General features: G+C 48.4%; 1 protein-coding gene across 1 annotated transcript in view; it reads left to right on the top strand.

Moving 5' to 3' along the window:
* LOC125487330 (adhesion G protein-coupled receptor A2-like) overlaps window positions 1-13,016 on the top strand; it is a 130,295-nt gene that overhangs the window by 24,330 nt on the left and 92,949 nt on the right. Inside the window, exons 2-3 of the mRNA XM_048618520.1 lie at window positions 258-329; window positions 12,089-12,255. Coding sequence (XP_048474477.1) covers window positions 258-329; window positions 12,089-12,255 — 239 coding nt within the window. The remainder of the gene's footprint in view (window positions 1-257; window positions 330-12,088; window positions 12,256-13,016) is intronic.

Here is a 13,016-nt window from a genome sequence, read left to right as displayed (position 1 = left end):
GTGGGAGTGTGTGATATACTAGGCAGACAGTGCAGTTTACTGTGGGATTATGTGTTAAACGGGGGGTTACTTTGTTAGATTGCATGGAATTGTCGGTTTCTGATGTACACCTCTGAGAGACACTACTGTTACTGTTTCTCTTCCCTGTGCATTGACATTTTGAGGTTAATGCCTCTGAAGTTAGTCTTATTTTGGTGGTGCCAGAAGCCAAGCAATATATCTCACTGCTAGTGTTTGTTTTCTTTGTCGTTTTACAGGATACTGAGCAACAACAAGATTGCAATCCTCAAGACTGGTGCTTTCTCTGGACTTCAGGCCCTTGAGAAACTGTAAGTGCTATTTCTTATCTTGCTGTGGTTCCTCAGGCACTTGGTGCTTCTTCAGAGTGGAACTACTCCTATAGACTCGGTAGCAATGAGTAACAGTTCCTGTGTCAGCACACTCACCTTTTGCAGTGCCCCCCTCCACCGCCCCCCCACCTTACAGCCCAGACCCTGCCACACAGCGTCTGTGTCCCAGACAGACCTATTTGAAGAGGCTTCTATAAACTCGATGGTAATTGACAGGGGCAGGAAATCAGAGGCTCAGTAAATGGCTGGTCTGGGGACCTGGGAAATGGGGAACAGGAGACACAGTAACGTGGAGGCATGAGGGGCAGTGACAACAACAGGAAGGCATTCGGGAGTTCTGGGAAGGGTGGAGTCAAAGATGATTGGATCAGCCATCTTCTTACCAATACAGAGGGAGGAGGGAGCTGTTCCAATGGGATGGACACCACCTCAATCCTGCTGGGACCAGAGTCCTGGAGAATCGCATAACCAGGGCTAAGGATGGGGATTTCAGCGAAATGGGTGTGTGCTCCGGTTGGGAGTGGATCTCAAGAAATGGAGATGGAGCAGCTTGTGGTAGATTCCACTGGGGAACAGTCAATTCTGGATTTGGTGATGTGTAATGAGGCAGGCTTTATTGTGGAGCTCATTGTGAAGGAACCCCTTGGGGGACACTGACCATGAAATGATGCAATTCATGCTGCAGTTTGAGAGGGAGAAGTTGGAATCAGACGTTACAGTATTACAGTTGAGTAAAGCACACAAAAAGACATGAGGGAAAAGCTGGCCAGAGGTGATTAGAATGGGGTGGGGGGCCTAGCAGGGAAGATGGTGGAGGAGCAGTGGCAGGAGTTTCTGGGAATAATTCAGGAGGCACAGCAGACCTTGATCCCGAGGAAGAAGAACCGTACCAAGGGAAGGACGAGGGAAGTCAGGGACAGCAAAAAAGCAAAACACAATCATACAATGTGGTGAAGATTAGGGGGAAGCCAGAGGATTGGGAAGCCTTGAAAAACCAGCCAAGGATAACTGGAATAGCAATAAAGGGGGAGAAGATGGAATATGAGACAAAGCTAGCTGGAAATACTAAAATAAATTGCAAGTGTTTTTTTGGTTATTTAAAATGTTAGAGGCAAGAATGGGCATTGGACCACTGGTAAATGATGCTGGAAAAGTAGTAATGGGGAGCAAAGAAATGGTGGAGGAACTGAATTGATACTTTGGATCAGTTTTCACAGTGGAAGACACCAACAGCATACCGGAATTTGAAGAGAATCAGGGGCAGAGGTGAGTGTAGTGTCCATCACTAAAGAGAAGGTGCAAGGAAAGCTGAAAGGTCTGAAGACTGATAAATCACCCAGATTAGATGGACTATATCCCTGGATTTTGAAGGAAGTAGCTGAGATTGTGGAGGCATTGGTGGTGATCTTTCAGGAATTATTGGAGTCAGAGAGGGTCCCAGAGGACTGAAAAATGGCTAATGTGACACCCCGGTTAAAGAAGGGATGGAGGCAGGAGACAGGAAACTCCAGGCCGAAACTACGGCTAGGTCATTGATAAGATTTTAGAATCCATGATGAAGGATGAGATTGCAGAGTACTTGGAAGTGCACAGTAAAATAGTGCTGAGTCAGCATGCCTTCGCCACGCCTGACAAATCTGTTAGAATTCTTTGAGGAGGTAATGAGCAAGTTAGACAAAGGAGAGCCAGTGGATGTGATCGATTTGGATTTCCAAAAGACCTTTGACAAGCTGCTACACAGGACGCTCCTCAGTAAGATAATGGTATTATCTTACCCATGGTATTAAGGGCAAGGTACTGGCATGGATAGAAGGTTGGCTGACCGGCAGAAGGCAGAGAGTGGATAAAGGGATCTTTTCAGGATGACAGCCAGTGACACCCAGAGGGTTGTTAATCTATGGAATTCCTTGCCCAGTGAAGTAGTTGACGCTACTTCAGTAAACGCTTTTAAAAAAAAGGTAGATTTGTTTTGAACAATAAAGGAATTAAGGGATACGGTGAGAACGCGGGTGAGTGGATCTGAGTCCACAAAAGGATCAGCCATGATCTTATTGAATGGCGGAGCAGGCTCGAAGGGCCAGATGGCCTACTCCTGCTCCTAGTTCTTGTGTTCTTGACAAGTGGAGTTCTGCAGAGGTCTGTGTTGGGACCACAAATCTTCACGTTACACATTAATGATCTGGACAAAGGAACTGAGGGCACTATGTTTGCAGGTGACACAAAGATAGGTAGAGGAACAGGTAGTGTTGAAGAAGTGGGGAGGCTGCAGAAGGAGAGGCTAGGAGAGTGGGCAAAGAAATGGCAGATGGAATATAATGTGGCAAAGTGTGAGGTTATGCACTTTGGCAGGAGGGATAGAGGAGTAGGCTGTTTTCTAAATGGGGAAAAGCTTTGGAAATCTGATGTACAATGGGATTTGAGAGGCCTAGTTCAGCATCCTGTTAGGGTTAACATGCAGGTTCAGATGGCAGTTAGGAAGGCAAATGCAATGTTAGCATTCATTTCAAGAGGGCTAGAATACAAGAGCAGGGATGTCCTGCTAAGGCTGTATAAGGCTCCGGTCAGACCGCATTTGGAACATTGTGAGTAATTTTAGGCCCCAAATGTAGGGAAGGAGGTGCTGGCGTTGGAGAAGGTCCAGAGGATGTTTACAAGACCATGCTCCTGGGGATGAAGGGCTTGTCATATGAGGAGTGGTTGAGGATTCTGGGCCTGTACTGGATGGAGTTTAGAACAATGGAGGGGGGGATCTGATTGAAACTTACAGAATATGGATTGACCTGGATAGAGTGGATGTGGAGAAATGTTTCCACTAGTAAGAGAGAATGGGATCTGACGGTACAGCCTCAGTTTGAATGGATGACACCCTAGAACTGAGATGAGAAAGAATTTCTTCAGCCAGAGGGTAGTGAATCTGTGGAATTCACTGCCACAGAAAGCTGTGGAGGCCAGGTCATTGAGTACATTTAAGACAAAGATAGATAGGTTCCCGGTTGTCAGGGGATCAAAGGTTATGGCGAGAAAGCAGGAGAATGGGATCAAGAAACTTTGCAGCCATGATTGAATGGTCTAATTTCTGCTCCTATGTCTTATGGTCTCATTAGGTGTATTTAAGCCAGAGATAGATAGGTTCCTGATTAGTAGAGGGATCAAAGGGTTATGGGGAGAAGGCAGTAGAATGGGATCGAGAAATGTATCAGCCATGATTGAATGGTAGAGCAGACTCGATGGGCGGGATGGCCTAATTTCTGCTCCTGTGTCGTCTTCTCATGAAAAGTGTGTGGTCAGTCTCAAGCAGCAAGAGCAAGGGCAGATTTGGCCTCTGTGGGGCTGCCTTACTCCTGGCTCAATGGAAGAGACAGATGGCAGTATGCAGTAAGCACACTGTGCTCTCTCAGGCCCCCTGCTAATGTGTGTCTCTCTCCCTGTCTCCCTGTCTCCCCCCTGCACCCCCCCACCCCATTCACAGCTCTCATGTGTGCCCCCGCTGTGGGCTTCCACTTCAGTCAGCCCTGTCATCTTCCCCCTCTGATTCAACATGCAAACCACTTGCACAGCCACAGGAATTCTTTGCTACTTTGCCGTCGGGATTGGTGTGGGTACAAAGTGAGAGCTTCCCACAGATGAGGGATAAGCTGTTGGGGGAGGAGGGAGTGTGTACTGTCTGCTCATTTTTCCTGGGCTGCGATCTGAGCCCTCAGCGCTCACTCATCACATTCTCGCAAAGTGCTTCTGTACCCTGAGCAAGTCCAGTGCTTCGAGTCACCAATTGGATTTAGTTGCAGGTATCTGGGGCGGCAGGGCAGTGTGACTGAGAGCCCAGTTAGATCCCAAACAGGGTGAAGATTGTGAGACGTGTCAGGTCCCCAGTGCCTGGGCTGTGGGGTCTGGCAGCTTGGAGCAGGCACTCACAGGATGCAGGCTTTGGGAATCAGTCCCAGTGGAGTTGGCAAACTTCCTGGAGAAGCTGCAGAATGTGCTGCTAACCTTGGGAAAGATCTCCTTGAACTATCTGTGTCACACAGGCTCTAGGAATGCCTGAGAGAAAAATATATCTAAAAAAGGCAGGCTCCCGCTGAGGCAGACCACATTGTAACTAGGTTCTTTAATCAGGAGTTACAAACTCCTGACCTAGCTCTCTCTCACCTTCCACAGCAGTCAGGCACTGTGGCAAAAGCTAACTTTTAAAAACCAGCCTGTCTTTGTGTAACAACGCCAAGGGCAGATAAATTATTTCCCAAGTGACTTGAAAAGGTTCAGAAAACATTAACAAAGCTATTGCTCGGGTTATAAAACCCAAAAGGACTGCACATGTTGTAAATCAGGAACAAAAACAGAAATTGCTGGAAAAACTCAGCAGGTCTGGCAGCATCTGTGAAGCAAAAATCAGATTTAACATTTTGGGTCCAGTGACCCTTCCTCAGAAATAGAGTTACAGATGTTTATAAAATCATGGGGGACATGGACAGGGTGAATAGCCAAGGTCTTTTTGCCTAGGGTGGGACAGTCCAAAACCAGAGGGAATAGGGTTGAAGTGAGAGGAGAAAGATTTAAAAGGGAACTAAAGGGCAACTTTTTCTGGGCAACCAGAGGGTGGTGTGTGTATGGAATGAGCTGCCAGAGGAAGTGGTGGAGGCTGGTACAATTACAACATTTAAAAGGCATCTGGATGGGTACGTGAATAGGAAGGGTTTAGAGGGATATGGACCAAATGCTGGCAAATGGGACCAGATTAATTTAGGATATCTGGTTGGCATGGACGAGTTGGATTAAGGGTCTTTTTCTGTGCTGTATGTCTCTATAACTCTATGACTCTGTGTAAATCCCTCCTGGGATGTAGGAACTCTGACAGGCCATTTGTAGACAATAGGTGTTTGTCATTTCTCCTGCCCAGTGATCTGCTGTCACAGTATCTTCTGCTCATCCCCATTCTCTCACGGTGACTTTCTCTGTTCTACAAACTCCCAGTGACATCCATCCTCCAACTCTGCCTGAGTTCACCCACTTTCTGCTGCTGCTCCTTTCATTTGATTTATTGTCACATGTACCTAAGTACAGTGAAAAGCTTTGTTTGTGAGCAGTGCAGACAGATCATAGTGAGCAAGGACATATTGATCACAGGGTGATAAAGAACTTGGACAGAGTAAGACATGCAGGTGACACCCACAGGACGTATGCGAGGCAAGACCAACATTAACAAGAATAGCATTATTTTGAAATTAGAGAGTCCATTCATCAGTCCAATAACAGCAGGGAAGAAGCTATTCTTGAACCTGCTGTGCATGTGTGCAAGCTTCTGTATCTTCTGCCTGATGGAAGAGGTTGCAGGACAGCATTACGGGGGTGGGAGGGGTCTTTCATGATGTTGACAGCCTTTCCAACAGTCACGAGACATGTCAAATGGAGTCCATGGGTGGAAGGTTGGCTTCTGTGATGGTCTGGGCTGTGTACACAGCCTTCTGTAGTTTCTTACGGTCCTGGGCAGACCAGTTGCCGTACCAGGCTGTTATGCACCTGGACAGTATGCTTTCTATGTTGCATCTGTAAAAGTTGGTGAGGGCCCTTATGGACATGTCAAATTTCCTGAGCTGCCTGAGGAAGAAGAGGCATCTATGTGGGAAGTATGGGATAGGCTATCGGTTATTGTCATTCCGAGGAACTTGATGCTCTCCATCCTCTTAACCTGTGTTCCACTGATGTAGATGGGTACGTGTTCTCCTTCTTTCTTTCTGAAGTCAATGATCAGTTCTTTAGTTTTGCCGACATTGAGAGGCTGTTATCATTGCACCACATCACCAAGCCCTCTATCTCCTTCCTGTGTTCTGATTTATCGTTGTTTGATTTCCATCCTACCCCAATGGTGTCGTCAGCAAATTTGTAGATGGTGTTCATTTGGAATTTAGCAACACCGTCATTGGATGACTGGGAGTACAGTAGAGAGCTGAGAGTGTGTCCTTGTGGGGTTCTAGTGTTGAGTGGTATCGTGGAGGAGGTGCAATTGTCTTCACTGATTGTGGCCTACTGCAGAGGGTGGAGCCAAGAGCCAGGTCTCGGAGTTTTGAGATTAGCCTGGAGGGGATTATGGTGCTGTTGTCAACGAGCAGGAGCCTGATATAGGTATCCTTTTTATCCATATGTTCCAGGGATGAGTGCAGGGCTAGGGAAATGGCATCCGTGTGAACCTGTTACGTTGTTAGACAAATTGCAGGGGATCGAGACAAGCTGGAAGGATCTTCCTGTTTCAGCCTCTCCTTGTAAGCTGGGAGGAGGAACACAGCATTGTGATCTGTTTTTCTGAAGTGTGAATGGGAAATGGAGCAGTAGGTGTCTTTGATGACCATGTAGCTGTGTTCAAGGTTGCTCAGTACTCCAGTGGGGCAGGAGATGTGTTGGTGGTAACTTTGGCAACACTCTGTTGAGTATGGCTTGGTTGAAGAGTGTTTGTGGCAGTGTAAGTTTAATCCAGGGTATTCTTCGTATCCACCACATCAGCTTTGATCAAACAGTCAACTTTGTAGAGTTACAGAGTCAAACAGCATAGAAAGAGGCACTTCGGCCCACCTTGTCTATGCTGACCAACAAACACCAAACTACTCCAATCCCATTTACCTGCACCTGATCCACAGCCTACTATGCCCTGGCATTTTAAATGCTCATCTAATTGCTTCTTAAATGTCATGACAGTACCTGCCTCCACCATTCCCACAGGCAACATGTCCCATATTTCCACCACCCTCTGGGTGAAAAAAAGCTTTTCCTCAGATCCCTTCTAAAACACTTACTCCTCACCTTAAACTGATGCTCTCTGGTCTTAGATATGTCTGCCATATGGAAAAGATTCTCACAATCTGCTCTCTCATAATTTTGTATACCTCAACTAGATCACACTTCAGCCTCCTTTGCTCCAGGGAAAACAAACCCAACTTATCCAGTCTCTCCTGATAATGGGGACTTTCCATTCCAGGCAACATCCTGGTGAATCTGTACTGCACCCTGTCCAGTGCAGTCACATTCCTCCGACAGTGTGGCACCCAGAGCACGCACAACTGTATTCCATTTCATATTGTCCTTTCTGGACATCACTTTCACAAGTCATTTTTCTTTTTGCAATTTCGAGCACCTCTTCATTTATCTTGTGCTGTGTCTGTGGAATTTTAAACATGTGTCTGACATCTGCATTTCTTGGAAATATCTATATGAATGGCCTTTGTTTCTGAGTGGATAGGATGAAGCACCTTCTGAGGTTTTCCTTGTTACAACCTTGAGTTTCCCTCTTGTAACCTTTATGAGATGACCTCTTGCATACTCTGACCGGCTAACTTTAGCTGCCTTTTGCGTGATCATTTGGTGTAAACAGACAAATGGATTGACTCGTTCCAGTGTGACACTTCAGTCTTCACTCCAGCCTCTCTAAGTGTCTTCCCTTTCTGTCCCATTGTGTTTATCTTTCTGGTCTTCATGCATTGACTCTATCCTAAGCAGCTTCATTTTAGCTGGTCTGTGATATTTTGTCAAGCCTCTTGAGATTCATTAGTGCCGTGTCGTCAGCGTACTGAAGTTTACATTTAGCGCCTCCAGTTTTTCCGTCCAGTTGTCTGGGTATTTGCTCGGTGTCCAGTTTGATGAAGATTAGTGGCAGCAAAAAGATTTGTTGCAGTCCTTTCTCAGCAAAGCGGCAGCATGAGAAGAGCAAGGTCAGGGATGTTTGTGTTGCCATGGGAATGATAGTATCTCCCATTGTGACTACCCTGGGAATGTCAGCCTGCTTCATGCGTTGGAGCGTCTGCAATGGCTTGTGCAGCCAGGGATCTGCCTGACCTGCTCACAGTAAACCCCAGATTCAGTCCCGGAGTGTGTCCCGAATTTCAGACACATTGGTTTCACCTGCACCCTGGGAGAGGGCACCGAGAATTCATGTCTGGCTTGTACACCACTCCAGTCACAGAGTCTGAGGGTTGCACACCTCCAATAGAAGTTCCACACCTGCCTTGGCCAACAGGCATCGCACTGACCCTCTGTTCTCCACATTGTCCTGCCTTGTAGCAAAAGCAACGGAGATGAAATGGCAGAGTAAATGCCACACTGTCAGAGGAGCAGGCTTGTGGGTGAGCTGTGAAGCTATCTCTGTCTGCCCTCACTGTTTGCTGGAGAAAGATCCCACAGTCAGATCCGGAGAAAAACAGGGGAGAGATCGCTGGTATTCTGTTCCATCTTTACCCTCCAACACGAGACAGATATCATTTTGTCATTGTCATGTTGCAGTGTGTGTTGGATCTTGCCGTGCGGGGCGTGCAGTTGATACAAATGGCAGCGGAGTCTGGTGCACTGTCGACGAGCTGTCCCGAGGGTTTGGATATGGTAGGAATACAGGTCCCTTGTGTTTCTGCTGAAGAAGGGAGGTCCCAGAATCAGGATTCTCCTGAACTTGGAAAACAGGAGCCTGGTTAGGCCATTTGGCCCTGAGCTTGATGCAAACTTGTCAATGCCATGAAGGAGATTGAACCATGAACCGTGTCTGCCCAAGGTCTGGGAGGCTGTCAGCAGTGGGTTTGGGTCAAGTGTGGGGAGCAGAGGGAATCCTATGTGTTTCCAGGAAGGAGCAGGGTTGCTGAGGTGTGGCAGGAAGTAGATTTTCGGGATGCTGCGAGGGAGAGTGTGAAAGGCTGGAGGAGCAGTCCCTGTGAAGCTGCAGACTGATCCCACACTGATGGGCTGGTACAGTTCGAGTGCACAAACAGCCCTGTGCGCAGGGAGCCGGGAGGCTGTTGCGAGCCGAGATCATAACAAGGGAAAGCAGTGCTGGCCTCGGGAATCTCCTGGCAGCCTCAGAGGGATCAACAGGAATGTTCCTACACAGTGTCAGTGAGACTTAGCAGAATGTCGTCCTTGGCACAGTCTCTGTGTGTAGCCTGAGGGAGTTGTGCCTGATACAGTAACAGTCCTCCATGGCCAGTCTGGACAGGGAGCTGTCACAGGGCTATTCGACCATGGGGGACAGTGGAACTGAACAATGTTACAGTCGTGTGGTAGCCAGTGTTGAGCAGGAACAGTGAGGCTGAGCGGGGAGGGGGTAGCCTTGGCTGGTTGGGATTTGTTATTGCTTTTCCCTGAGCTGAAGGGTAAAGCTGTTAGCCTGCAGAGCAGCTCCAGGCCGCACTGCCTGGAGTTCTGTCCTGTTCAGTACAGGATGCTCCTTGGGGCCTGTCAGATCCGAGCTGTCGGTGAGTCTGCCCATCTCTGCCGCAGCTTTCGTAGCCACTGGCCGTCCCAAGGTGTTTCACACACCACTCACTGGCTGGAATGTAGCAATGCTGCAACTGGGGAACCGCACAGCATGATCCCATGAGCAGGGATGGACAGAACGTCTGCTTTAATTGCCCCGATGGAGGGTCTGATTGGATAGCGGTGCTGGGTTGGAGTGAGGGGGCATTTCCTCAGCTAGCCGTGCAAACCTGCTGCTGCTCACATAACGTGCTCCAGCCTGGGGCCTGTGACTCAACGCCAAGTGTGCCATCTGGGGAGGAGATGTCGGAATGTTGTTCCCTCCTGCTTCTGACTCAGAGAATGGGCACTGCTCAGGCAGTGCCGCACTCTCGTTGCAGGAAGGATGTAGTGACCAGAGCATTGTACCCAGCCACATCTGAAACTTAAACCGCTCATTCCTGACAGAAAAACTCCCAACCATTCTAAATATTATGCTTTCTGTGAGGTTTCAATAGAGCGAGTGTGCTGAGGTCCGAGAGTGGTTTATGTAGGAAATGGTACTGTGTGCTGTGTAAACACAGCTCATGCATTAACTGCATAAAGGGTGTACTATTCACTGTCTATAAATTACAGAGCTGGAGGAACACACTGTCGGCAGCAGGATTTCAGTCCAGTCTGCAGCATAGCTTGTGTACCGCCACTCTTCCCCCCCCCCCCCCCCCCTACAGAAACACAAAGTTTTTTGTTTCGTTTGGGTCAGGAATTCTCTGGTTAAGTTACCAGGCCTGCAGTCTTCAGGTCCCAAGTAAGCACGTTGCTGTGACGCAGAGTCAGAGGTGTGTGCAAAAGTAGGTGCTCTGTTTGTTCTGCTTTATTATCCCGGAGATTGGGGAAGGGATGGAGAGGCTGCTCCAATTACAAAAACAGGAGGCTATTCTGTCTGGTGAGGCAGCCTGGCTATACATTACCCTCACATAGGTAATGGTCAGTGGGTGATAGCCTGACCTTGGCCCAGAATGGCCTGGGGACAGTATGCCCTTGGCCAGAATGGCCTGGGTCAGTATGACCTCGGCCCAGAATGGCCTGGGGACAGTATGACCTCGGCCCAGAATGGCCTGGGGACAGTATGACCTCGGCCCAGGATGGCCTGGGGACAGTATGACCTCGGCCCAGAATGGCCTAGGGACAGTATGACCTCGGCCCAGAATGGCCTAGGGACAGTATGACCTCGGCCCAGAATGGCCTGGGGACAGTATGACCTCGGTCCAGAATGGCCTGGGGACAGTATGACCTCGGCCCAGAATGGCCTGCAGGGGTCGATATGTGTGAATCACAGCTCCTGACCCCTGGCCTGCTGGACATCTCATTGGAATCCCCACTTGGCCAGGGGCAGCTGGACCATCTCAAACTGTGCCCACCTGAGAAGGGAAAGCAACCAGCCAAGAGACGGAGTTGGAGTGGGGGTGGGGGATGATAGTGAGAATGGAGCTCAGTGAAGGCCCTGTCACTGCACAAGGCTCTGACTGAGCCTCAGCATCAATTAACCTCCGTGGGGGGTGGGGGGAGGTGACTTTCTGTCAGTGCAAAGGGAAGGTTTGTGTTAGTTTGGAGTTGAGAGCCAGTTGCAGGGAGCTGAGGTCTCCGTGCTCTGTAAATATACAGTGATGAATAAAAGAGAGAGGTGCTTTGAGAAGCAATGGGAGCCTGAGAAACTGCATTGTTCCAGCAGCCTGTGAATCGAACAGTTTCCCCCTTACCCTGAGAGGAATGATGTGGAGCAGGTCAGTAATGACAGTGAGGGAGAGGGAGGGGGCTGACTCTGTGTTCTGTCTTCGGGAACCCCTTTTGTAATGGTGCGAGATTGTGAAAGGTGCGATAAAAATGCAAGACCGCTTAGAATAGAATAGAACCCCTACCGTGGGGAAGCAGGTCATTTGGCCCATCTGTTTTAATGTTCGAGAGATAGGATCATGAGTAGGCCATTCAGCCCTCAGGCCTGGTCCAGCATCCAGTTAGTTCATGGCTGATGTACATCTCAATTCCATGCGCATGTTTCGGGGGCTCTCAATTAAGTGGATAGTTGGGACTATGACAGGAATAATGAGCTGACAATCACGGCCCATTTCTCCCCCAGTCGCTCGATGAGTATGAGTTGAGTCAGTGCCCAAAAGGGCGAATTGATTCTATTTTACAGTCCTAACCAGAACAGAGAAGCCCACCAGACTCATTTAATAATCCATTATTATCAGCATTAATCTTATTCTTAAAGTAAGTGGCAAGCTCTACTCAACATCAAAGCTGTGATCTAAAATGAAAACTGTACCTCCCCCTTAATGCCAAGCACAGTCATGCTCACACAACAGAAAATCCAATAGTGTGTGCAGTGATGATGGTTGAACAGAAAGGGCAAAAGGGGAAACAGTACCCCTGTGGGCCAAGTATGTAATAACCAGGCTAGAACGGGATGACTTCTCATGATGAATTCGAAAGCTGACAACAGCTAAACAATGGAGTATGTTCCATATTGATTGCAGTCTGTCTGGATCCAAATCTCTGAGGATTGGTCCAAATCACGCCTTTCAGATTTCACAAGGTAATCAGAAACAGTCCGACTTGGTGACTCTATCACGTTCTCAGGAGCTCGCACTGAGAAAAGTCCAGGAAGGATTGCGAGGCACCCAACAGGATATTGGCTGCCAGGGTTAGAGCTTCTCCTCAAATGTGCTGCTGTTAAAAATTCTCCAAGAGGAGCCTATTCACATTTCCTTCGGGTAGTAGAGAGAAGAGGAATTGCATTTCTGTAGCACCTGTTACTACCCAAGGGCATCACAGGTGACAGTGGCCAAGTCAGCATCCAAAGAAAAACTGCGTTCAAGAGACCACTGCGTTTACAGTGTGGTTACCATGGTGATCAGGTATTGAGCAGGTTCACAAGACACTGCCAAAACATTTGACCAAAAGAATGTGGTTTTATTACAGAAAACTGGCGACACAGGGCTACACCATAATTTGGAAAGGTTTGACACAAACAGCAAAACAAAAGATTCAACTCCTTTCCCCATCATTGTTCCTCACAAACACTTCACTCTTCACTTTCTTCCTCAACTAATCAGTGCACAAGCATTTCTTCCAAGTGAGTTTCTGCACATTCACCAGCTATCGTTCTCTCCATTTTACCCCAACATACACAGAAAAAGGTTAACTCACTGAATTCGGCATGGGCTATGGAGAGTCACTGAGGGAGTGCTGCACTGTCAGAGGGTCAGTGCTGAGGGAGTGCCACACTGTCAGAGGGTCAGTGCTGAGGGAGTGCTGCACTGTCAGAGGGTCAGTGCTGAGGGAGTGCTGCACTGTCGGAGGGTCAGTACTGAGGGAGTGCCACACTGTCAGAGGGTCAGTACTGAGGGAGTGCCGCACTGTCGGAGGGTCAGTACTGAGGGAGTGCCGCACTGTCGGAGGGTC

The sequence above is a fragment of the Rhincodon typus genome, chromosome 40, assembly GCF_021869965.1.
Source record: "Rhincodon typus isolate 14 chromosome 40, sRhiTyp1.1, whole genome shotgun sequence".
In the NCBI taxonomy this organism is placed as follows: domain Eukaryota; kingdom Metazoa; phylum Chordata; class Chondrichthyes; order Orectolobiformes; family Rhincodontidae; genus Rhincodon; species Rhincodon typus.
This window is presented reverse-complemented; position numbering and strand designations above follow the sequence as displayed.